We start from the raw sequence: 26,549 nt of genomic DNA, 5'->3' as shown, positions 1-26,549 counted from the left end.
CGCTGGCGCGGCGCCCAGGGGCGTGAGGCGGGTGCGCGGGGGAGGCGGCGGGGCGGAGGAGGCGGCCGGCCGGCCCGCGGGTCACTCGGAGGCCCGGGCGGCGGGCGACAGGACGCGCTCGGGGAGTCGGGCGGGCGGGCGGCGCGCACCATGCCCTCCTTCGACGAGGCGCTGCAGCGGGCCGGCGAGTTCGGGCGCTTCCAGCGGCGCGTGTTCCTGCTGCTGTGCCTGACGGGCGTCACCTTCGCCTTCCTCTTCGTCGGCGTGGTCTTCCTGGGCAGCCGGCCCGACCACTACTGGTGCCGCGGGCCGAGCGCCGCCGCGCTGGCCGAGCGCTGCGGCTGGAGCCCCGAGGAGGAGTGGAACCGCACGGCGCCCCCCCACCTCGGCCCCGCGCCCTCCGAGCGCCGCGGCGACGGCCGCTGCCAGCGCTACCTCCTGGAGGCGGCCAACGCCAGCGCCGCCGCCCCGGGCGCGCTCAGCTGCGCCGACCCGCTCGCCGCCTTCCCCAACCGCTCGGCGCCGCTCGTGCCGTGCAGGGGGGGCTGGCGGTACGCCCAGGCCCACTCGACCATCGTCAGCGAGGTAAGGGCCCGGGTCCGCGCCGGGCGCTCCCGCCCCGCCGGCGAAAGCCGGCCGGGAGCGGACGGCGCGCGGAACCCCCGCGGACGCCGGGAGTCGGTGAAGCCGGCCGCCGGGAAGGTCCGCGGAGGCAGGGAGCTGTCGGTTACCTCTGGGGACCGACCGGGTTCATCCCGCGCTTGAAAGCGTGGTGCTGCGTCGTAACTGCCCTGGCAGTGCCTTTGCTGTACCTCTCTCTGCTAGTGAGGCAACGGAGTGGTGCTTCGGTTTAGGTGTGAACGAAAACCGCCTTGGAAGCCAAGTGCTAAGATGCTTCGCACACATCTCCTCAGGGATCGAAGCATCCTGTACGATGCTCGTTGACTGTGAGATGTGTGTGCGCAATAGTTGGAAATGACGGATGAACGCGGGTAGAGAACCTCAGTGTCTGGGGCGAGCGACGCTGAGCACGTCCGCGCCAGCTCGTGGTCCCCAGGGGGCGAAGGAAAGGAGAAACCAGCGTTTGAAGGCAGCGCCAACTGTCTGTAGTTGCCCAAATGATTATCTGAAATGCAAAAGTACAAAGGTCGAGGCTTTCCCGGGAGCATGATTTTGGCAAAACTGCTTTGGGGCAAAGAGCAACATTTGAGAGAAGTTGGGAAAGATGAGGTTTTGAATTAAAAAAAAATTTTTTTTTTCCTGCTAATAAGTGACAGGAACGCAGCAGAACAGGCTGTAAGGCATACATAGTGGACACCCCACTTATTGGGGGGGGGGGTAGCTGCAGGGGTCGGGTGGGGACAGTCCCCACGGTTTTTTGGCTGCGTTTGAGCTCTCAGTGCCTTGGGGGTTAGGTGCCCTCACCTTTGGCGGCAGAACTGTTTCTGCGCTGCGCTGGGCTGGCGGTTTGCATCTTCATCTTGGTGAGTTCTGACTTTAGGGACTGCCTCCACTGAGCTTGCAGGGAAGGGATGAGCAGTTTTATTGAACTTTGCTGCAAGCATGGATCAATTTAATTTCTAACAAGGGATTGAATGTGCTCAGGCAAATTGGGAAAGAAAAATGTTTGTCTGTAATTTATTGTCATAAAGAATTTTTAAGCACCTACTTGAATAATGGGGAAACACTGGCTTCAGAGTTCGCAGTGCCTCTTCTGCCTGTTAATGGTGTTCTTTGGTCTGGTGGTGACCTAGTCTCTCTGAAGCTGGGATTGTAGGTCTTTGAGGTTATGCATGTTCTGTGTGTTAGCACACTGGGTGTGGCCCTCTGCTAAGTGCTTTAGAGATCAAACCCCATGGCAGCCCAGAAAGGCCATGTGTATGTGTGTTTGGGGTACTTTAATTTCTACCTAATTTGTGGGTCATGATCGGGACTGCTTTATAAACTGTGGTGGTCTTGTTGTTAGGGGTTTCACTCTTGAAATGGATAAGGTGTGGGCTTGGGTGGGAGAGGGTGTTATCACTGGTACTTCCTTTGAGTTGTATCCATTAGGTGGCCACTTAGTGCTACTTTCCAGGCAAACCAGAAGACGCTGCTCGGAGAGTAGACGCCTGATTTTTGAAGACATACAGATCTCAGATGAAGAATCAAATGAACACACACTCCAGTGGGGTTTCCATGAGCAAGCATGATCCACAGACATCAGAGAAGGGAGACATAAAAATCTCTAAGTTAGTGTCCACACAGGTACTTTAAAAGCATTCTGGGGTTCCAGGGTTGTTTCAAGCATTCCAGGGTTATTTCAAAGGAGGGACAATCTTATGAAGGTCTAACAGGCACTGTGGAAGGTGGGAGTTCCGGAGACCTGGTCCTGGCATGGTCTCCATCCAGCTGTGTGGCTTGGGTGGATAGCTTAACCCTTCTGGGCTTAGCTTTCTCATCTGTAGTATCAGGGCTTGGATTAAACCCTTTACAGTCCGACCAATGCCATCAGTGTCGTCACTGGATGGCTGTTCTCAGTGTGCTCAGAACAATGATAAAAATCTTCAAGGAAAAGTAAAGTGCTGTTCCGAATGCTCCCTTAAGGCCTCTGACAAGTTTTGGAAGTATATTGGAGAGAGATTTTTTTGTTGTTGTTCTAAATTGTTTGCTTCTTCTGGTTTGTTGTTTTAATGTTTTGATTCTTGAGAGGAAACCCTCCATCTGTTCAGGAAGCTCAGCATCTAGAACAACTCCTTCCCTCGCAGAGTTCTGCACAGCTAATATGTTACTGTCTTTGGTTTTGCATATGATCCAATTAGTGTTTGTTCTTTCATATGCTATCAGCGTGACCCATCTCAGTGTGTTTTCAGAGACTTGAGACCTAACATATGAGTCACGGAAAGGGGGTGACTTGGGAGACTTCAGAACGCGGAAGGGGAGACCAGATTCCAGAATGGCAACATACGGCTGTTATATTTAATCCTTGCGCCATTGCTGGGGAGACAGCATTGTCCCGGCTTTTAGAATAGGAACCTGAGGCAGGAGATGCGAAGGGACCCACTAGCGTCCCAGACCTTTTATGTAGCCAAGGTGGGTTCAGATCCGGGGGTCTTGATTGTGAATCCGTCTCCTTTCCTCCAGGCAGTGCTCTAAGTCCTTGAAACAGGTCCACACAGCATGATACCAGATCACTCACACTTTAGAACCTGCAAGAAATCTAATTGAACCTTCCTGTTTACTTAGTTACTATCCTGGTCCTCTGGCCAGCGTGTCATTTTATTTCATTTCACGGTCTGGAACACGATCCGCTGCAGATGAGAGGCAGTCTGTACTCTCGGTGTGAGTGTTGCAGAATGGGCACTTAAACCTCATCCACCCTTTTTTCGTCTTACAAAGAGAAACAGCGCCAAGGAGTTAAGTCAGAAGTCAATGCGAAGTCAGGGCCCTTTCGGTCCAGCTCCCCCTCTGGTTTCTCCTGCTAAAGGTGATGCAGTGGATTTTTCACCTACATTTAATGACCTCAGCACAGACTTTTCTAAGGTCTGAGTCTCAGCCCTATGTGGTTGTCAGACATTGGGCAGAAGAAAGCATGATGTGCGGCAGAGAAGTCCAAGCCCTTACCACCCAGATGTTTCAATTCATTGCCCAGGGAGTGAGACTCTGAAATTAATGTTAAGACTTTGAAATGCTTTCTTGTGTACCATGGATGGGGAGATAAAAAAGCTCCTCTCTCACTAGGAACCAGGCCTCAGAGCACCATTAAAAAGAGACCGAATTGCGCTTTCTAGATAATTTTTCTCCCACACACAAAAAATGAAAGTCCATTTGAGGGAAGTGGCTGACCCATTGAAGAATGCGGAGGCTGCTTCGATCTCTGGGGCTGTCCCACTGCTTCTCATGTCTCTGCTTTGCTTCCTGCGTGTCCAACCCACAACAGGAGGCCAACCCCAGACATTAGTGTCATCAGCATCTGGTCCCTACTATTTGCTAAGCATGGAAACACACTGCCATGAATACTGGAGAAAGGAGTTTAGCCAGGCCCAAGTTTTGTTCTGGGCTGAGTCTCTGATTTGCTCTGAGCACTTGAGAAAGATCTTACTTTTATATTATTTTTATTTTTAATATTATTTGTGCTTTCCCTGGTTTTTGCTGAATCAGCCTCACCAAGAGAACATCTGTTTTATTATTACTTCAAAGGACCAACTATGATATTGTTCATTTTCTATTTCATTAGTTTGTCCTCCTTTGTTTTTAGTTTGCATTATTTTTTTGAAGTATAGCTCAAAAAAAATTAGTTTATTTTATTGAAGTATAGTTGATTTACAATGTTGTATTAATTTCTGCTGTACAGCAAAGTGATTCAGTTATACATATATACATTCTTTTTCATATTCTTTTCCATTATGGTTTATCACAGGATATTGAATATAGTTCCCAGTGCTATACAGTAGGACCTTGTTGTTTATCTTCCTGTTTATTATTTGTTCTGGTTTTTTGGATTTATTATGGGTGTGCTTTTTTTCCAATTTAAGTTAGCTGCTTAGCCTAATTCTTTCCTGCCTTTCTTCTTTTCTAGTATAAATGTTTAAAGCTATAGATTTCCTTCTGTGTACTTTTTTTTGACTACACCCAGCAAGTTTTGAAATGCAGGTTTTAGTTATTATTCCATTCTCGGTATTTTTTTTTTTTTTTTTTTGTGGTACGCAGGCCTCTCACTGTTGTGGCCTCTGCCATTGCGGAGCACAGGCTCTGGACGCGCAGGCTCAGCGGCCATGGCTTACGGGCCCAGCCGCTTCGTGGCGTGTGGAATCTTCCCAGACCAGGGCACGATCCCGTGTCCCCTGCATCGGCAGGCGGACTCTCAACCACTGCGCCACCAGGGAAGCCCCATTCTCAGTATTTTTCATCTCCATTATTTCCTCTTTGACCCATGATTTATTTAGATATTTGTTTAAAATTTTTAAACATACATTGATTTTTTATCTTTTAATTGTTGACTTCTAATTTAACCTTGGAGTGGTAAGAGAATGTGGTCTGAATGATACTGATTCTTTTTTTTTTTTTAATAATTATTTGTCTTTATTTTCTAAGTATTCTATTGACCTTTTTATTTTTACCATTTACTTTTTAAGTCTCTCTTTTTTTTAATTTTATTTTTGGCTGTGTTGGGTCTTCGTTGCTGCTCGCAGGCTTTCTCTAGTTGAGGAGAGCAGGGGCTACTCTTCATTGTGGTGTGCGGGCCTCTCATTGCAGTGGCTTCTCGTTGCGGAGCACAGGCTGTAGACGCGCGGGCTTCAGTAGTTGTGGTGTGCAGGCTTCAGTAGTTGCAGCACACGGGCTCAGTAGTTGTGGCACGTGGGCTCTAGAGCGCAGGCTCAATAGTTGTTGTGCATAGGCTTAGTTGCTCTGCAGCACGTGGGATCTTCCCGGACCAGGGATCGAACCCGTGTCGCCTACATTGTCAGGTGGATTCTTATCCACTGTACCACCAGGGAAGTCCCTGATACTGATTCTTTGAATTTTATTGGAACTTTCTTTTTGGCCTTCTAGGAGGTCAATTTTTATAAACATTCCGTACATGCTTGAGAAGAGTGTGCAGTCTTTAGCTATTGGGTGTAGGGTTTTATAGATAGATGTCCAATATTTGAAGCTTGTCAGTTGTGTTGTTACAATATTCTATATTTTAATTAACTTTCCATCTGCTTGGTCTAGCAAGCATAGAGAGTATTGAAATTTACCCTTATGTTGGGGGGTTTGTCATCTTCTCCCTATATTTCTAGCAGATTTTAAAAGTTGTACACATGAGATTGGATGCATGTACATACAAATTTAGAATTTTTAAAAATCTACATAGTGAATTGAACCTTCTATTATAGTTTTGGTACTCTGTCTAAAATCCATGATGCATATTGTCCCGAGGTCTACTTTGTATAATATTACTTAGCTACTCCAACTTTCTTTTGGTTAATATTTGCCTGCTATACCTTTTGTTATCCTTTACTTTCAAACTTCCTCTGTTCTAATAATTTAGATGGGTTTCTTATAAAGTGCATATAACTTGATTTTGCATTTAACTACTATGCTTAGCCTATTCACCATTTCTTGTGGTAATTGGTATATTGGGGCTTATTATACCATTTTTTTCTTTGTCTTGCTCTTTTTATGTTTTTTCCCTTCCTTTAAAAAATGATTTTAAATTTGTTTCTCTTATTCTATTTACTCCTTCCTTTATTTGTTTGGAATTTAGATTTTTTTCCCCAGCTTTTCTACCTTTTTTTTTTTTTTTTGGAAGTATAGTTGATTTACAATGTTGTGCTAGTTTCAGGGGTACAGCAAAGTGATTCATTATATATATATATTTTCAGATTCTTTTCCATTATACATTATTACAAGACATTGAATATAGTTCCCTGTGCTATATAGTAGGTCCTTGTTGTGGAATTTAGATTCTTTATTTCAATTCTTTTAGTGGTTACTCCTGAAATTTTGCTAAGTTTACTTAAAAAAACCTAAATTTAATACTCCAACCTCCTCCTAAACAATTTAAGATCTAAAACACTTTCATTCAGTTACTTCTCCTGTATTAGAGGCATTAATAGCCAATATTCTAGGTCTGTTCCTTTCCTGTTAATTTATGGGTTTTGTGTAAATCGTGTATGCTTGGGTTTATACTTACTCTTTATCTATTCATTATTCCATACCCTTTCTCTTTTCCCCCCTTCCTTTCATATAGATGTTTAACATTTTTTCTTTAGTGTGTATCTCTAGGTGGTAAATGTTCTCAGTTTTTGTTTATATGGGAATGCCTTTATTTCACCATTATTCTTTAAGATTTTCTTTTGATGTGGACCATTTTTTAAGTCTTTATTGAATTTGTTACAATAGTGCTTCTGTTCTATGTTTTGGTTTTTTGGCCGCGAGGCATGTGGGATCCTAGCTCCCTGACCAGGGATTGAACCTGCCTCCCCTTCATTGGAAGGTGAAGTCTTAACCACTGGACTGCCAGGGAAGTCCCCGCTATTATTCTTGAAAGATAGTTGTGCTAAGTAAATAGTTCTATGTTGCCAATTGTTTTTCCTTAACCCTTTGAAGATGTTAGTTCTGCCTTGTAGCTCTCATTTTACTTTTGAGAAATCTGTTGTCAGTTTAACTGTCTTTTTCTCTTGGGTTGTGTCTAGATGGGTATTTCTTCTTTTTTTTTTTTCGTGGGTATTTCTTTTATTTATCCAGCTTGGTTTGCATTGCCTCTAAAGGGTGTCTGACATATAGTAGGCACTCAATAAATAGCTGTTGAATGAACCAGTTGCATTTCCTTTCCACTGTGAATTTTAGTTCTTTGGTAGGTTCTGGAAAATTCTCAGCCATTATCTTTTCGTTTTCTGCTCTCTATTCTTTCCTTCTGAGATTCTACTTGGACATAAGTTGGACCTTCTTTTTCTGTCCTTCATGAGTCTTAACCTCTCTCTCGTATTTCTCATTTCAATATCTATATGATAGTTAAGATATTTTCTCAGACCTGTCTTCCAGATCACAATGTTTCTATTCAGCAGTATCAAGTCTGCTGTTTAATCCATTCATTGAAGTTTTAATTTCAGCAATTATCTTTTTCATTTATCAAAGCTATATTTGTTATCTTTCAGATATCTCTGGTCATTTATTGGTAGTCTCTTATTTTTTGCTCATTCTTGTGTTTCCATTTTTCAGTTTCTTTAAGGGTTTTACGTATGATTACTCTATATTTTATATCTGGTAATTACACTGCCTGAAGCCCTTGGTGTTTTGAATCTCTTATTTGTTGTTTGTTATGTGTTTGGCACTTGTTTGTTACATGTTGGTTGTGAGTTCCCAGCTGGTTGAGTGTCTCTGTGGGAAACCTGGCTGCCTGCAGAGAGGATTTGCACTTGCTTCTCTCTGAGCTTGGACACCCACGATCTGGAATCATTTTCTTCCTTCCAGACTTCCTGGTGCATCTACAACTGCTGAATCTGTCATTGTTGTTTGTTTTTATTAGAGGTGTATGATTTCCCCTTACTTTCTGAAACACCAACAATTCAACAAAAATTATGTTTTATGCTAAATCTCATTTTTTCAACAAGAGTCCCTTAAAATAACTAGTCCTTTCTGCTGATGACAAAAGTGTATTAATAGTTTAACAGATTTTTTTTAATGGAGTGAAAGCAAGACCTTAATGAGTGAGCAGTCACCCCACTAGGTGTCTGCTACTTGGTGTTGGCAGCAGGATGACCAGGCAGATCCATGCAGTGATGTGTGTATGAACCCCAGAGCCAAAAGGAACGAGACTATGAAAAAGCATCCCCTGCTTCTTTCTGGCAACTGATTTATTAGATTATCAGCTACAGATCAATTAAAATTTCTTTAGCATTTGTTATATGCTAGGCACTGGGCTAGGCTGGTAATACAAAGGTAGATAAAATTGTCTGATGAGTTCTGGCAGAGAGACTTGCCCCGAGACAGTAATGTACTGAGAGTGGTAACAGGTGTGGTGAAGGGATGCCTTCTTATGATTGACTGGGGGTGAATCAAAGCAGAGTGTGCACTGACCTTGACCTCAGCCCCAGAGGAGAAGGAGGATTCCAAGAGGAATATATGAGGAAAAGGATGTTCTATTCCCACATTCTCTCATCTTCAGCATCATTTATTCGTAGCCATTTATCGACTGCCCTCTGGAGCAGTGGTTGATGTGTATTCCTTTGACCCACCCACACAGACATGGAATCAAAAGATCAGGGTGAGGTTCAGGAATCTTTGTTGTTCACAAGCGTGTAAAGCCCCTGCAGGCGGTCCCTAGACTACACCTGAGGAGTGTGGCAAGATCATCTCAAGTGGAACAGCCCATGTGTGGGTGAAGCAAGTACCACCTCCCCCAAACACACCCTGCAGACCTTGGGACGGAAGCCTCGTCCCTTTACCCAAGACAGGAGTCCCACATTTTTCTTTAAGATGAAAAGACAGCCCTCAGAATGGGAGAAAATATTTGCAAACAAATCAACAGACAAAGGATTAATCTCCAAAATATATAAACAGTTCATGCAGCTCAATATTAAAAAAACAACCCAGTCCAAAAATGGGCAGAAGATCTAAACAGACATTTCTCCAAAGAAGACATCCAGATGGCCAAGAGGCACATGAAAAGCTGCTCAACATCACTAATCATTAGAGAAATGCAAATCAAAACTACAATGAGGTACACCTCACACCGGTCAGAAGGGGCATCATCAGAAAATCTACAAACAACAAATGCTGGAGAGGGTGTGGAGAAAAGGGAACCCTCTTGCCCTGTTGGTGGGAATGTAAATTGATACAGCCACTATGGAGAACAGTATGGAGGTTCCTTAAAAAACTAAAAATAGAATTACCATATGACCCAGCAATCCCACTACTGGGCATATACCCAGAGAAAACCATAGTTCAAAGAGACACGTGCACCTGTACTTGTCCTCTGGGACACACAGCTAGGTTGTGTTTCCCAATGTCCCTTGCAGCTGGTGGGGGGCGGTCCTGTGATGTGTTCTGGTCAGTGATGTTGGGAGAAGCAACACACCTGGAGCCAGAATAACGTTTCTCCTCGCAATCTCCCTGCTTGCTTCCTTCCCTCATCTGCGGCAGAGAGTCCTGAAGACCCCAAAGACAGCAAAGCCCTTAGCTGGAAGCCTGCAGGGAGGGCACCCCCATCTTCCTCCCCTCCACCTCCTCTGCATGGGAATGTGAAATTAATGAAGAATAAACTTTCTTGTGTTAAACCGCTGAGATTTGGGGGGGGGGGGGGTTGTTACAGCTCTTACTGTGAGCCTACCCTGACAAATACACATTTTGGTGTGTTTCCTGGAGGCTGCAGGCACCTGATGAAATGGTAGGGAAGCTGGTTCCTTCGAGATAGTTCTCCCCTTGGTCCATGCACAAGGTCACCATGACCTTGCCTGAGGCCCCTACGGGCCCCTCTCCTCTGCAGGCACCCCTGCTGCAGCCCTTCCAGGGCATGCCTGGCTGTCCTCCCTGGGCAGTGAGCGTGCTGTTTCCTCTTCTCCAAATACCTTTCCTCTTTCTTCTTGAGGATGTTCCATTTTTTTTTCCCTAAAGATGCAGCTAAGAGTTACCTATTCCAGAAATACCTTCCCTGTCCCGACTCTGGGGGTCTGCTTTCCTTCGTCTGCCCAGCCACCCTTTCTTTTCTTTTTTTTGTGGTACGTGGGCCTCTCACTGTTGTGGCCTCTCCCATTGCGGAGCACAGGCTCTGGACGCGCAGGCTCAGCGGCCATGGCTCACGGGCCCAGCCGCTCCGCGGCATGTGGGATCTTCCCAGACCGGGGCACGAACCCGTGTCCCCTGCATTGGCAGGCAGACTCTCAACCACTGCGCCACCAGGGAAGCCCCCAGCCACCCTCTCTGTGTGCTGAGCCTATTACCTTCCTCATCAGACTGCAGCTTTCTTTCTCTTTTTTTTTCAGTGTAAACCCCAACACAAATACACCAACATGATTTCGTGCATTTAGAGGGGAAACGTTTCTTGGTTAAGTGGAAAATTGTGCAGATGCCTTCTGGAAGACCTTCATTCTAAGCAGCTTTATAGTGAAACATGGTATTTAGAAGTCTGGACCTTCTTTCTTCCATTTGCTGTAATCTACATTCACTGAGTAAAACTTGTACTGATCATTGGGACCCAGTGGGTTCCAGGGTTCTGGGTTATTCTTTCTGTCCCGGCTGACATCTGGATTGAACAAATGCCAGGCGCAGGTGTACAGCGCTGCGCCAGTACCTCCTGCTCCAGTAAATACAAAGAGGGGGATCAAACTAGAATGCTTCTTGGCCTGACCGATGATCAGGCAGAGCGTGGTTGCGACAGAGGCCTTGAGTCCAAATGGACAGAAAAACAAACCTGCAAGGCCCGGGACTAAATAGCCTCCACGCCGCGGAGGAGTGGACGTCCAGGGTCACCCAGGACCTAGACTGCAGCTTTCTTGGGGGCAGAGACGGTTCAGTATATCTTTGTGATGAAATCACATGGCATTTAATAAATCCCATGATTAAATTAATGAGTGAACGGGAAAGGGATTGAGTGAAATATTTGACCCCTTTTATAACTGGCTCAGCCAACCCTGAAATTGACCTTCGGAGACTCTAACAAGCTCTTTCCCCCTCAACAGTGCTGCTTTATTTTTGCATTAATTCTGTATATTAATTTAGAGAAAATGGCCATTTTAACAATTCTGATTTTTTGAACATGGTGTATTTGATGTAATTTGAACGTGATGTGTTGCGGCATTTTCTTAGGCGTAATTCAGTCTCTCTCACAGGGTTTTGTAGTTTTCAGTATGAAGGTGTTACAGAAATTTCACAGGTTTTATTCTTAGGTGTCTGTTTTATTGATAACCTTGTACAGTGCTGCTTCTTCATAACTTAGCCAGCAAGGGCTTTTCTTCCTCCCCTTCACACCAACGGGCTCTGACAGATCACCGGGGGGGGGGCGGGCGGGGCACGGCCCTGCAGAAAGTGGCTCCAGGCCTCTGGAGCAGGGGGACAGCCGCCACCGCCCGACCCCTGTCTACACGGGGACTCTGTCGTCCTCAGATCCTAATTGGGGGATGCGACCTGGAACGTGAAAGGGAAGGAGCCGGACGGCTGGCTCTTTGGGGCCATTATTTTTATGTGCTGACGTCCATTGTGCAGAAAAGGCCTTTCTCAGCTGTCCTGGCACTTTTGGCCGCGTCTGTGTCATCAGCCGAGCTGGGCTCCGGGAGCAGCAGGGCACAGGTGCAGGGCACAGGTCAGCGAGGGGCACATGGGCGCCTGGCTGGCAGCAGTTCAAGGGCGCAGTACTGAGCCCTCCAAGGCCATTGGGGGCGGGGTGGGGAGACACTGCCTACATTTCAAAACAAAATAAAACCTCTCCAATTTTTCCTCATTTTTTTTCTTAAACTATAACCAAGAAAGGAAGTTTATTTCTATTCTGTGAGGAAATAGCAAAGTTCCTTAAGGTTCTTGGTGTAGCTTTCTAGAATGGCAATGACACAAGCATGGCCAATGATAGTTAATGCCTTTTTATGTGGGTGAGAGATCAGTAACATGGCTTTTTAAGGATTGCTGTGCTCTGACTTTTCTGTGCTTGTAATAAAGCAAAGTAACTTCAGGGCTGGTGCTTGTGTAACACTAGAGGAAAACCAGGAGGGATGCAGTGTAGGGACTCATACGAAGGTGAATAAATAAATGTGATTAAAAAGAAAAAAATCTTGCGTTTAAATTGTATGGCTAGTACGGGCCCAGCCAAGCACGTCCCTCAAAGTGTGTGACTGATTTAGAATTTAACTTTAAAAACTGTGTTCAGGGAAATTAAAAATGAAAGTCAGAAAATGAGTGTGGTGATTACCGTTGAATATTTTCCGAAAGCTTGGATCCTAGTCTCCGATTAATCAGTGAAGCAGACGTTGTAGTGGAAAGGGTGCTGATCCGAGATGTGGGAACCCTGGCACAGGTCGCTGTGAGTGACTGGGGGTGACAGGTAACATCCCTGGACCACTGTTTCCTTATCTGAGTGGAGTAGTCAACTGTCAATGGATTTCCAAGGTTCCTCTACCTCTATCATTCTGCAGCCAAGTTCATTTTCAGGTATTTAATTCCTGACCCTGAACTTGGGGTTACCATATCCATACAAGAGTGGGAAAGCGGCTTGGGATGAAGCTAACTTAAAAGCTGGAGGTGTTCAGTTCCGGAAATCAGGATGGATTCTTCCCCAGGACACCTTACTTCCTGGCGGGCGTGCTGTGAACCGTGTGGACAGAGGAGAGGGTGATGGCACGGGTGTGGCCACATTCTAGAGCAGGTGCCCGTCCCCGCCCTCTGTAACATCTGCTGTAGACCCTAGAGTTTCATGGGGAATCTGAGGAGGGGACACGCCCTGGGCCACCTACACAGTGGAAACCACCCGAGGGAGGCAGGATGGGGACAAGCTCGGACTTCAGAAACGAAGGTGATTATTCTGCTGTGAAACCCAGTCTTCTGAGACAGGGGACCTCCCTGTTGGATGGTTATAGGCCAGAGCAGGAGAGATGAGCAAGTGACAGGTGAGGCTGTGGATTTGCATTTTAATGGCCATCACTGGGACCAGAAAGTTGAGACACTCATGAGGAAATACAAACCAGAGTTTCACAAGCCTGTCCACACTCACCCACTTTGGCCCCAGTTATCTGATTATTAACAATTTAACATTAAACTTAACATTTAACTTAAGTGTTAAGACACTTAAGTATTTGAAAGTAATTCTGACAAGACTGTGTCTGTTTAGGGAGTATATAACCTTTCTTTTATGGGTTTTCTTGTTAACTTGTGTTGTATTGATTGGTCATAAAATCTACAAATAAGTGTGGGAGACTGTGTTTTCTTGTTTCTTAGAAAATAGTTCAGGGAGGAAATTTGGAGGCTTCAAATAAGGTGAGAAGTGAGACACGTGCCTCCTGACCGGTGATTCTGGTTCCTGTGCAGGAAACCGCAAACCATCTGTCTTGCTCTCCTCCCCCAAATGATGGGAGACATTTTCCTCTTGGGTGGATGTCAGCTATTTTAGCAGTTGTTGGAATATCATTGTTTAATTTTTCTTGGCTTCATAATGCAGACATGAGAGTTTCACGTGACAAATTTGTATATCATTGCCTGGAATGCAATTTTATTTTTTATGCAGTGAAAAGTTAATTTTATTACTGCTTGTATAACACGGGGGCAGCTTTGGTAAAATGGTGATTTTCTATGAAATGCCTTCAGCACAGCGGTGTCCAGTGTGAGAGACCCAAGTGAGGCCATCCTAGTTGGACGGAGCTAGGGCCGCCGCAGGCCCTGCTGCCCAGAGGAAAGAACATTGTCTTGATTCTTAGGACAGGGGGACCTGTGAGACAGTTCGGTATTGGTGACTTCTGAGGGCTTTGAAAACTTTTGCCGTTGGTGTTGTGAAGTCTCTGGAGCCCACCTCCTCAGGGGGCTGGGGGTACTGCGCCCCTTCTGAGAGATGACAGGGCATCCGTTGTCTGGACGGTGCTCATGTGAAGCAGGTGAACCCACTCCCAGGTGTGTGATGAAGGCGTCCCCCTGGAGAACAGCAAACACCCTGTCATCATCCTCTCTGCTCAATAGCGTCACGTCTCAGATGCCTTTCCCAGAGGTGGCTTATGCCCCTCGGACGCACAGGGTGGCTCTGATTTCACGGGCTTCTGCCAGCTGGAAGCGTCGTGCGGCCGCCGACAGCACAAGATGAAAGACGACATGTGTGTCTCTTGCCCCCAGGGAGGGATGCTGTAAGCTGATGCCTGTCAGACATAAACAGAGGGGCCTAGGCACCAGAACCTCTTATTCTGAAGATTGATGGTAGCACATTTATGGGAATCCAAGGACCGTGGAGAAGACAGTGTGGGCTTTTAATATGGATAATTCTTTAAGAGCAATGCTTTGGAGACATTTATTGAGAAATGAGTGCCCTTTCATTGCCCTCAGATGAGGGTTTCAAAGCAAACCCTCATAGGGAAGTCACGTGGACAATTGACAGCATGAAGTATCCAGGGCAGAGGAGAAAATTAAATGGAAAGTAATTAAAATTAACTTGGCATCGACTTCAAAAAAATCAAATAAAGAGATAAATTTCAGAGTTTCTGTAGTGTAAAGGAAATTGTTCCAAGAACCTTTCCCACAGAGAATCTTGCTCTTTCTGTGTCTCAGCTACTTGGTAATAATGGTAATAACACCTTTACCTAAGGCCTCCATTTGTCCGCCAGCCAGCATCCCTGTCAGATGGCTACGCTCCCCTATCCAGCATGTATGTCTATAGGGCACTTCCAGAAGAATTTTAAATCAAACCAAGTGCATTACAAAACAAAATAAAACTACCTATGTCTTTATCCACTATATAGATAATTAGATAATGACCCTTGACTGTTGCAAAATACTGTGAAGAAATGATCAACTTGTAGATAACTCGTTCATTGTGCCTATCTGTAAGGCAAGTGAGTGGCTAAGAACACAGGATCACTAGTTGTGTGAACACGGGCAGATTTCTTAGTTTGAGACTGTTCCGAGCACAGGTTCTTACCAAAGGGGAATAATCGCTGCTGGGTGGAGCTAATGGGAAGCTTATGTACGTAACGCATGCAAAGTGCATATCCAGTTGTCTGCCCAACCTAAGTGCTACGTGACTGGTGATATTGCAGTTGTTGGTTACAGATATTGTGGAAGTCCACTCAGAGAGGCAGCTTGGGTCTGGGAATTAGGGGCAAACCCCTAGAAGCTTTTGTTGGGCAGAACACTGAGATTCCAGCCCCAAGGGACATGGCAGGGATCACCTCCCTAGAGCTGGTACATCTGGAGCCCGGTAATAAAGACTAAGAAAAGACCCAGAATAGATTCTCACAGCTACAAGCTTTGGCAGGAAGTCCCGAGCGTCCATTTCTTCACCCCCCCTCGGGCCCCTATGGATCTGGGCGGGGTTACGGTCCACGGTTGCTCAGAGGCAGACTGACAGTTCTGCCCACTGCCTCCTCTCCAGCCCCAGTTTGATTGAGAGATTGTGAAAAGAACTAAAACATCATTCTAACGTGAAGCTCCCTCCATTGCATGTTTTATTCACAAGCACAAGAAATCCTTCAGTAAATCTGGACAGCAAAAGTTTCTCTAAAGATGCTGTGGTTAGAACACCACCGATGTGGCTCACGCCTATGTTCTAGTTGGGTCAATTACACGAATTTGCTTCACATTTTGGGGCAGTTTGCAATGGCCATATCATGTCACAGTTTGCTTGGCCTGTCATGAGAATCTGGCCTTAGAGAAAAGACCGAAAGACTCCCCTCTGCCCCTGAAATCTATGAAATGAACACAGGGCAGTGATGGTGGGGCAGGAATTATGAATATTGAGATTCAGTTTGGGGTTGAGATAAATTTGGGCTTAGTTGTTCTATGCATTAAGCAACCCAGTTCTCTTGACACTGAATAGACACTACAGTGTAATCCATGAAAGTAGCTTAATACCCAATAGGCACAGAAAGCCATACTATAATATACTACATGTAACCTGGTAGTTATTGACACACTTTCCTGCTTAGAAACCTGATTGTCTTTTTAATTACCGGATGACATTTAAACATAATGTTTTATGTTTTAACTATTTAAACTATTTAAAACATAATGAACTCATTTAATCGTCACACACGCTGTGAGGCGTGGGCTGTTATCCCTGTTTTGTAGAGAAGGAAAGGAAGGTGCAGAGAGATTAAGTAATTTGCCCCAAGTCAGGCGTTGCAGGATGGAAGAATTGGAAAAGATATTTTTGATGTCTGAACCAACAAGAGATTAATTGATAGCTCTAGAATATGAAGGGGACTTCCATAAATCACCTAGGAGAAGATACCAAGCCTTGTAGCAAAATTGACAAAGGATGTAGACAGTTTTCATGAAAGGAAACCCAAAAGGCCATTCAGCATAGGAAGCCCATGCAGATTCACTCATCATCAGAGAAATGCAGATACAAACAAGATAGCACCTTACCCTTGTTAGGCTGGTTAGAAACCAAAAAGCCCCCCTGGTACCAACTGTTGGTAGATTTCAGATCTACTGCTGGAGGGCAGGTGGAGCTGTTCTCAAGAACAATCTGAAACTACTGATACAAATTAGGTGTCTACAAACATATACTGTGACACAGCAATTCCACTCCCATGCATGAGTCCCAAAGGAACATCTCAAATCTATCAGGAGGCAGGTATGCTCAGGGCAGCGTTATTTGGGCAGCAAGGAGTTGGAGACAAACCTACGCATACGTTGACTTTCAAAGGTGTTTTGTTGTATACTGAAATTTAACAAAAAGAGGCTGAACAAGCATCAGGAAAGTTGTGCCTTTTACATGAAATTAAAAATATGTAGATTCTGCAAGAATGCAAACAAAAGATATACCTTGACACATCAGGATGGTTCATTTGTGGGGATGGGATGGGAATAGGAATAGGGACAAAATAGAATAAATAAAATAAGATACGGGTCTTTTATAACCAATGATTATAATACATTATAATTAACCCAACCTTCTGCCCTTGAGGTTCAGAAGAGACAAAGGGGTAAAAAGAAGGAAATGGATTTTTCTACCCAAGACACTTAATGGGTCTTGTAAGATGCCTTAGAAATTACCCCAGGCCCTGGCCTATTGAATGAATTGACCTATAACCTAGAAATGTAGTTAGGATCTAGGTTAGCGGATTTCAGACTGTTTTGGTGACCCTAGACATTGCAACGCCTGCCCCCTTCAGGAAAGTAATCTTACTTTTATCAGTTTTATTTTGGTGTTAAGATTCTGTTTTTTTAAAAAATTCTTTTCTGTTTTGTTTTTAAGAGGGGAAATAGAGTTCTGCTTCTAAAATAATGTTTGAAAAGATACAGGATCAATATTCCCCAGGATCCCTTCCAGATCCAAAATTCTATATTTTAATCAAAACAACCAACTTAACAAAAATGTTTTCAAACTCAGAAGTTGGAGTGTCAGCATCCCTTATGATTGTATATAAGATACTTTCTTGGGAAGGTGTTGGGAGTGTCTTTTCCCGAGGCCTGTTCAGCTTCTTTGTGTTAAATTTCAGTACACGACCAAACATCTTTGAAAGTCAACGTATGCGTAGATTTGCGCTTTAGAGACTGAATGCATCTGATGGTACTGAGCCTGCAGATTTCTTTATCCTCTTGTGACGGCTGACCTGAGACTTCCGCAGAGCTGTCCGCCTGTGGGAATCAGAGGCAGCACTGCTGAAGGTCGGTAGACATGACGATTTCACCTGGGGATGCTGTGTCCTCGGATGCAGACCACTGACTGAGGCGTGGATGGAGGCCTTTCCTGAGCATGTCACATGGAAGATGTCTCTCAGTTTCCATCTCAAAAGTCTCCTTTATAAAATGTCATCATTCAGTCATCAAGTCCAGTAGTGCATTCCCAGTATTGCCTTCTAGTTAATCCATAGCTTTTATTATGCTTTTATGTGATCTCAGATAGAGAATTTCAGGCATCACTTTTGCCTTCAGTGATCATATAATCTTCCTAGTTAGGAAGACGAGGGGGCAGATACTGTTCAGAACCTTCTGGGGGACTAGGTTCTGGAAGTCATGACTAGATAACTCTGCAAGTCATCCTGAAACGAGATGCTTTGATCCATCATCTCTTTCTTTTTTACTTTGCCCTTTTCCCACTGTCCTTTGGTTCTCCAGGGAGGAACTGTCTTCATCTGAGTTCCCCACACAGCAGAGCCTGAGACAGGGCGTATGTGCTAGTTTACGTCTCAGGGCAGCCAGGGTGCAGAGCGGGGGCCGGGAGGTGAGGTCGGGGAGAAGGGAGTGGACCCCTCACCGCTGCATCCTCTAAGCCCCTGTGCAACTGACCCCCGAGAAGCTGAGTAGAGGGTGGAGGACAGAGCTGGGGAGGGAAAAGGGAGGAAGAACATTCCCTGGGTTCTGCCTCCTTGGGGTCAGATGTTCCCTCCCAGGCATTAACTCCCTCACGCTTTCAGCTGGAGCCCAGAGGCGGAGCCCAGAGGCGCAGGAGGCCAGCAGCTGGGAGGGGCCTGCAGCAGGTGATCAGAGCTCCCAGGGGCCAGCTCAGGAGGCAGGTGGCGCCTAGAAGACCCGAGGGGGCAGGGAGAATGCGACATGGGACCAACAGATCGTTAGCTCCTGCACAGACTCTGAAACCTTAGCAGGGCCACGCCCAGTGGCTTTCTGCCTCCCTGTTTCCACACATTTGCATGCCCCCACTTTTGGTTCACCCTTATGTCAGACTCCCTATGCCCACCCCCTCCCTGTGCCCTTGCAAGGGGGCTGCCTTGCATCCCCCCTTTGTCTGCGGAGTTTCCACCTTATGGTACCGTGCTCTGCATGCCAGCCACCACTTTCGTCTTCTGCTTGCTGGTCTCTTAGGGTGACCAGCTGTCCCAGATTGCCTGGCATTGAGGGGGTTCCCTGTGACTGAGGACTTTCAACGCTAAGCCTGGGAGAAACCCCGGCAGACCAGAACAGTGGGTCATCCCGAGCACTCCACAGGTGGAAAGAATGCTTCACAAGATGTATAATAATAAAGAGCTGTGAACAACGCAGATGTGTAATATGTTTAAATAAACAGAATGTACCCACTTGATACAATATGACAGGGATGATAAAACTGAATTGACAGATAATAATGTAGAAATGTTTATGATGCAATTATAAGTTAAAACAAGAGGCTGAGATAACAGTGTGTGCATATTACATGATTTCAGTCATATACTTAAAAACCTCTGCATGGCAAATTGACGATTGAAAGTAGGGACTGCTACACAGAGATCTTGAAGGAGAGAGCTTGCCGTTACGGCCGCTTACACTTTTCTCTTAACTAATCGAGATATTCTTTTGCCAAAGACAGTGCTAAAGTAGCGATAAAGCTGAATTAACTTATGGTCGTGCTACATTAAAAACTGACGAGGAGAATGCATGCAGAGTGTTCAAAGGAGCTATAGTTATTTTGTTCAGCAAGTCAAACCTGGAAATGAAAGCATGCAAATGACAGTGGGTTTTCAGCAAAGGAAGAGGCACCAGATTCCTTCTCAGCAAGGCCCACGAGAGAGAAAGGCTGTGAAAGCTTCTAGTTAGTGAAAGAACTTTATTGATGATCTCTTACCCAAAGTTGCGTTACTCGTTGTTTACTAGTTGCTTATGTGAATGAAAAGACTCTCAGAAAAGAGGAGGCCTGTTCAGAGAAGACGGCTTGGGGGAGAATAAAAGCCTCTGGCATCAAACTCACTCAGCCTGGAAACTGTCATAAGATGACAGAAGGACTTTCCTTCGCTCAGCGCAGGATCAGAAAGCGAAGCGGGTGAAGTGGATTCGTGAAGCCTATAATTGCCTCCCTTGATCTGAATCGTCAAAAAGGCGATTGCTCCATGCAGAGGAACTAAGATTTCATCGGACCTCCCTTTTAATAGCGAGCGTCTGTTTAAATGTCTTAGTGACCACGTTATATTTTGCCTTATCCAGTTCATATTGTTTTCTATTAGTGATTTTTTTTTTTTACTAAGTGACAAGATACGTGTACTTGATCCATGAACCATTAATTTATGTGTCTGTCTGAGATTATGTACTCTTGGGGGCCATTTTGATTACCGAATTTATTTTCGATCATAAAAACATAGTAGTTAGGTATGTTCCAGGCGCTTTGAATATATTATCATCAGCATCAAAAGAGCCTATGAGGGAAGTGTTATTTTCCCATTTTCCAAAGGATGGAATCTCTGAGGCTGGGAACACCTGTGTGATGTGCCCAAGACAGGACAGTGTGAGAGTTGGCTTTGTCCTGAGGCCAAGCTCACCCCACACCAGTGTCCCGTCCCTGCCATCTGCCTCCAGAGCAGTGGCTCTCAAAGTGTCGAGTCACCAGGAGGCCTTGTGAAAACAGCTTGCTGGACCCCACCCCAGTGCTTCTGAATCATCAAGTCTGGGGTCGGGCCTGAGAATGTGCATTTCCAGGTCCCCCCCCGTTGCTGCTGATGCTGGGGTGCCGGGGTCCCACTGCGAGGAGCCCCTGATCCAGAAGGAGGTTCGCTTTCGCTACTGACTTTTCCATTGTGATGATGATTGGCTCACCTAGCACAGGGCCGTCCTTAAGTCAAGTTCCCGTGAAGTCTGGTTCTTCGCAGAAACTCAGTTCCTTGCTCCTTGGCGGCGTTTCTTTCACAGCCGTGTTTCCCCTTCCGGTCCAGCTTGCGCAGCTCTAAATGGGTCTTAGGAAAACATCATCTTGGTCACGTAACTTTCTATTCAGAGAGCAAGCAAGACTCTTGTCTATGAAACCGTTCAGGTGCCTCGATCCGGCATCGATCTCACGTCCCTGCCTGATGTTCGGATGGCATCGAACCTTCCGCTGCCGCACGGAGGCTCCGGTGCCCCGGTCCTCCGCCCACCAGTCCCCCGGAAAGCCACGGCCATCACCGGGGATGCCCAGCCCTGCCTTCGAGAGGCGGTGGCTACGGAGTGGCCGGTGTGTGCCAGGTGGGTCGTAGGCACTGGGTCGCCAGGTGAGCGAGGTGCGCAGGCCCCGCCCCAAGCCTCCGCAGGCCCCTGCGCCCCCCGCCCTGGACCCCAACTCCTCTCCAGCCCCGTCCCGCTTAGATTCCGGGTCCCGTTCTGCAGCCGGGGCTGCGGAGCGCCGTGCGGGACCCTCACCCCGCGGCTCGGGGCTCCGTCCTCCCGGCCGCGGGACCTCAGCGCCGCCTGGCCTTCCTGCCGGGTCCTCAGCCTCTCTTACTGTCGTTCTCCACGAACTGCCCCTTGCCCCTTGCCCCTCACTCTCAGCAAAGCCCCTCCCTTTACACTTCCCGACAACCGAAGACCCGGGATGAGAGGCTTCTTCCGTGCCCTGCTGCCAAAACAAGAAAGGCACCCGTACCCGTTCCCAGCCTTTCCTCCTGACGACACATCACGCTGGAAGTCACAGCATCCTTTCCCACAGACGGTGTGTCTCCCCCTGTGCTGGGTCCTGCCCGCTTCTCAGGCCAGTGCTACCTCCCCGCGCCCCGCCCTGTCCCCTCCACGAGCATCTTTGCCCGCCTTGCAACGCGCTCCAGTGTGTCTGGTCTACACAGCCCCTCCCCGATGTCTGTTGTCTGCCCACAGCTGAGAACCCGTATTTCGCCCTCAGAAGCACGTTTCTTCGAAGGGTTATCTTGTCTCACGGCCTCCCCGTTCTCACCTTTCACTCTCCCCTCGGCCGGTGCGGTCCTCTCCCACCCCGCCACGGTCTCTGGAGACCCCAGGCTGCTGCCCACTGGCCCTCGCTCCTGCTCCGGTGTGGAACCCCAGGGTGCCACCTGTGCTCCAGGGAGGAGCGTGATTCGTACTCCCTAGTGACCCTGCTGCCAGAGTCACCAGTTCACATTTCACTGTTCTGCTCATTTTGTGCGTCCCAGTGCGTCTCCCGTTTCACTTGTGCAGCCCTGTCCAATGTGTACTGAAGCCAAGCACATTTAAACAGATGGGCGCTGCTGGGCGTTCCCCCGTCTGCTGGTTCCTGCTCACTTCCAGGAACCCTGGATCCCAAATCTGGAGATGCTCTGCAGAAAATACTCTATTTAGTAAAATGTTGAAGTAACTTAGCTTAACTGTCACGTATTTCATTAGCTCCACTGTTGCCATGGTTACCCAGTGCCTACGTGGAAAGCGGGCGCTCTCAGGAGATTTTCATCGTGATGACTTCATTTTGCCTTTGTTCTTTACTTTTGCAGTGACACTCCATCTGTAAACAACACAATCTTCAAAGCATGACAGAGTGTATTGATAAACTACCCCTGAATGCCTGTGTTTACTTGTTAAACCTTCCCAGTCAGGTCAGAATCCATTAATGTTTCAAAAAATCATGTAAATAATGCTGCTGTAGCATGCTAACATTTTCCAGAGTATTATGAAAATTTTTAACTCATTTGTAAGTACACACCTACGACTACTGTGATAAAGCAAATATTGCAGTAAAGCGAGTCACACAATTTCTTTGGTTCCCCAGTGCGTATAAAAGTTATGTTTACACTACACCGTAGTTTATTAAGTGTGTGATAGCATTATGTCTAAGAAAACCTAAAATGTACATACCTTACTTAAAAAATTATGCTGTTGGAAAAATGGTGCCGATAGATTTGCTAGATGCAGGGTGGCCACAAACCTTCAATCTGTAAAAAAACACAATATCTGCAAAGTGCAATAAGACGAGGTGTGCCTGTAATGGAAAACAGTATCAGAATTTACTACCGTGGAGACCCATTATCAGAGCGAGTCCTGTGATGTGCTTGTGATGTTCATCGACTGCTTTATGATATTCTCATCTCCATCGTTGAATCCTTAAATGGACAAAGTAAAATACAATAGCTTTCCATGTAAGTCTCTTGGAATGCTTTCTATCTTTTTTCTTTTTTTTTGGCCATGCCCGCATGACTTTCAGGATCTTAGTTCCCCGACCAGGTTTTGAACCTGGGCCACGGCAGTGAAAGCCCGGAATCCTAACCACTAGGCCACCAGGGAACTCCCTCTGTCTCTTCTTTTTAACACAAGCACTTAGAGATTTACTGGAAATTTCAACAATGCTGTTTTATGTTAGAAACACAAATGTATTTCATGTAAATGTTTCAATTAAAAAATATAAAATTTTTCAAAGAAAAACATAACAGATATCCACACACTCATCACCCAAGATGAACAAATGTTAGCATTTTGTCATAGTTACTTTTGATTTTTTTCTAAAAAGAAAGGAACCATTGCAGGTGAAGTTGAAATTCCACTTCCTATTGCTGTAGAAGAAATTACACCAAAACTTAGTGACTTAAAACCACCACTTTTTTTTTTTTAATTGAAGTACAGTTGATTTACAGTGTTGTTCCGATCTCTGCTGTACAGCAAAGTGACTCGGTTTTACATGGACTCCATGGGGCAGGGGTTCAGAGCACGCACAGCAGGGAATGCTCGTCTCTGCTCTGTGATGTGTGGCCTTGGGTAGGAAGGCTCAGAGGCTTTCTGCCTATATCTGGGCAACCATGTGAATGTCCCCTTGTAACCCTATCTTTCTAAAAACTAATCACAGAAAGCAGTGGAGATGCAGCGTCAGAACCAGGTGTTGTCAGTGCTCTTACATTATTATTATTTTATTTTATTTTTTTATAATAGTGTTTTTATTTTATTTTTACTTGTTGACAGTTTGCTTTATTTATTTATGGCTGTGTTGGGTCTTCATTTCTGTGCGAGGGCCTTCTCTAGTTGTGGCAAGCAGGGGCCACTCTTCATCGCGGTGCGCGGGCCTCTCACTATTGCGGCCTCTCTTGTTGCGGAGCACAGGCTCCAGACGCGCAGGCTCAGTAGTTGTGGCTCACGGGCCTAGTTGCTCCGCGGCATGGGGGATCCTCCCAGACCAGGGCTGGAACCCGTGTCCCCTGCATTGGCAGGCAGATACTCAACCACTGCGCCAGGGAGGCCCATCTTACATTATTATTTATCAAGTTAGGTTAGAAGGGAGCTGGTATTAATTAATCAAAGCATGTACATTTGACTTAGTTATACTATACTCTCTAATACGTTCTAATCATTAGTAGTAAGTACTCACATCTTACTTCATGTCACATTTTACAGTGTTTAAAATACATTCGCATTTATTCCCTCATTTGAAGCTTCATGAAAATAAAACCTGATAAGAATCTTAAGTTCATATTTTGTATGAATCAAATAGAATACTTAATAATAAAATGCTTTAGAAACCGTATAGAGCTATCAACATGCCCATTGCTATTAAGACTCATGGTCCAGTTTTTCTGTGATCTAGTTTCGTACTGCAGTCCTGCCCCATGCGTAATCCTGTATCTCGTTGGTGACCCTGTTCCCTTGGCTTCCACCTCATCTCTGTGTGTCAAAACACAACCAGATCTTCACGGCCCGGCTCCAACACTGCCTCCAAAAGCCTTTCCTGGCATGTACTTCCCAGCTGGACTGCATCTCTCTCTGCTTTGTGCTTGCGTAGCATTCTGTGTTTCTCTTGTGAGATTTCAACACATTCCACCTTGTATTCTGTTTCACATACTGCATCACCGGTGCTCAGCTGGGAGCTTCGAGCAAACCGGAGCCTAGCCCTGCTCCCTTCTCACTGCACGACAACATGCCTGGCACCGGGAGCCTCCTGGACAAGTGTTTTCACTGTGCTTAGCTGCTTTTGCTGCTCTCAGGCTGGGCAGAGTACAAGATCCAGACGTGCCTTCAGTGTGGCCATATCTGGCAGGACAGAGGACTCTCCCCTGGCTTACCCAAAGTCACCCAAAGCCCCCCAGTTTAGCGAGAGGATGCCGGCCTCTGACAGGGGCGTTTCCCGGGACTTACACCATCCCGGGACCGTGGGGCTCGTCGGTGAGGGCTGCAGTATCCAGTTTGGAGCAGATGTGGATCGAGAAGAGACACAAGAAAGAGAAAAAGACTTGGCAGCGGCAAGGCCATTCAGGCCTTTTCTAGGATGGGTGCCTACCTCTGGTTTAAGAATTAAGTAATTAAAATAAATGAATGTCTGTCTCATGTCCAGCTTCACTTGTAAGCACTGCAGTGACAGTGGCTGGAGCATCTCTGCCTCCCAGGGACACCGGGAGGGACAGACCAAGTGGGTGCACGTTATTTTCTGAGTGGCTGGCTTTGGAAATCTGGCACCTAACGCTTCCCCAGGTGGGTTGGTGGACAGCACTGCGAGAAAGACCACGTGGTCACCTTACACCTTGGTGGCAGCGTCTCTCTCCAGAAACTTATCAGACCAGACCTGGACCTTTGATGTGGCTTGAAGCGGGGTCTCACAAACAGCCAGGTCCACATGAGTGCAGCCAGTCGGCACCACCGCCCTTCGGAAATGCCCCGTCATTTCGACCTAAGCAGTGCAGTCTTAGCAATGATCTGTTTTCCTACCGTTCAGCCTACTCTGGGCCAATAAAAAGACATAAACTGTCAAGGTGACACTCTACTCTAGAACCTTCCTTCCTTTGCAAAACAAACATAATTTTAGGACCAAGATGCATACATACCTCTTGTACTCAAGAGCTTGTACTCCCCCCACCCTGCCCCCCGCCAAGCAATTCGTTCTAAGAGCAATATAAAACTGCTAGAGTAATGCTTGAAGAGAAAGCAAAAGTATGGTGTGATACCAACATCTTTTTAACGTTAGACCGGTAGCAGAAAATTTTACTGCAAGCATGAGGCAATATTCAGTTGGCAAAAATATGATGGAAGTAGTAGCTCACCTACTGAAAAGAGAGCGCTTAATGAAGTCTAAGTAATTATTAAACATTTGTTTAAAGAAAAATGCCAAGGGTTTAAAAAAAAACTCAGAACAAGAGAGTTTTGGATATTTGCTGCAGTATATACATCTATCCAAGTAAAAGTAGTTAAAGAATGATCTCTTGCACCTGCTTAAATGAAGCACGTATATTCCAGCAACTTTTTTTTTTTTTTTTTTGGGGACCCCGGGCCTCTCACTGTTGCGGCCTCTCCTGTTGCGGAGCACAGGCTCCAGACACGCAGGCTCAGCAGCCATGGCTCACGGACCCAGCCGCTCCGTGGCATGTGGGATCTTCCCGGACCGGGGCACGAACCCGTGTCCCCTGCATCGGCAGGTGGACTCTCAACCACTGCGCCACCAGGGAAGCCCCCAGCAACTTTTAAAAACTGCATGTCTTTGTATGAGGCTGCAAGGGTGGCAGGTCGGGGCATATGGGGTGTCACAGGGGGTGGACTCAGGAGTTAGACGTTTCAGGTCAGCCTCCTCCCCACCTGCTGATGAGCATGTAACCTCCAACTGCTTTCCTCATCTTCCTAATCTCAGTTTCCTCATCTGTAAAATGAGGGTAATAATCATGTCTACCTCACAGGGTTGCTGGGAGGATTAAATGAGATGGTGTATATGACTAATTGAAAGCTTGACTCTAGGGTACTCAGTAAATATTAGGGGTCAGTAAAAATAAGTTTCAGCCACTAGATTCCAGATGTGAAGCCTGCCAGAGTACCTATGATGAGAC

At 46.2% G+C, this 26,549-nt stretch overlaps 1 protein-coding gene and 1 pseudogene across 1 annotated transcript in view; one reads left to right on the top strand and one right to left on the bottom strand.

The window, feature by feature from the left end:
* Positions 1-133: 133 nt before the first annotated feature.
* SLC22A3 (solute carrier family 22 member 3) overlaps positions 134-26,549 on the top strand; it is an 88,385-nt gene continuing 61,969 nt past the window's right edge. The window contains exon 1 of the mRNA XM_027081876.1: positions 134-585. Coding sequence (XP_026937677.1) covers positions 151-585 — 435 coding nt within the window. The 5' untranslated portion in view covers positions 134-150. The remainder of the gene's footprint in view (positions 586-26,549) is intronic.
* On the bottom strand, positions 10,565-25,399 carry LOC113613238 (cytochrome c oxidase subunit NDUFA4 pseudogene; annotated as a pseudogene).

This window comes from Aethalodelphis obliquidens, unplaced genomic scaffold (assembly GCF_003676395.1).
Source record: "Aethalodelphis obliquidens isolate GAN/ISIS:26980383/991018 unplaced genomic scaffold, ASM367639v1 scaffold3, whole genome shotgun sequence".
Lineage (NCBI taxonomy): Eukaryota > Metazoa > Chordata > Mammalia > Artiodactyla > Delphinidae > Aethalodelphis > Aethalodelphis obliquidens.
The sequence above is the reverse complement of the archived record's forward strand: the minus strand, read 5'-3'. Positions and strand labels throughout refer to the sequence as shown.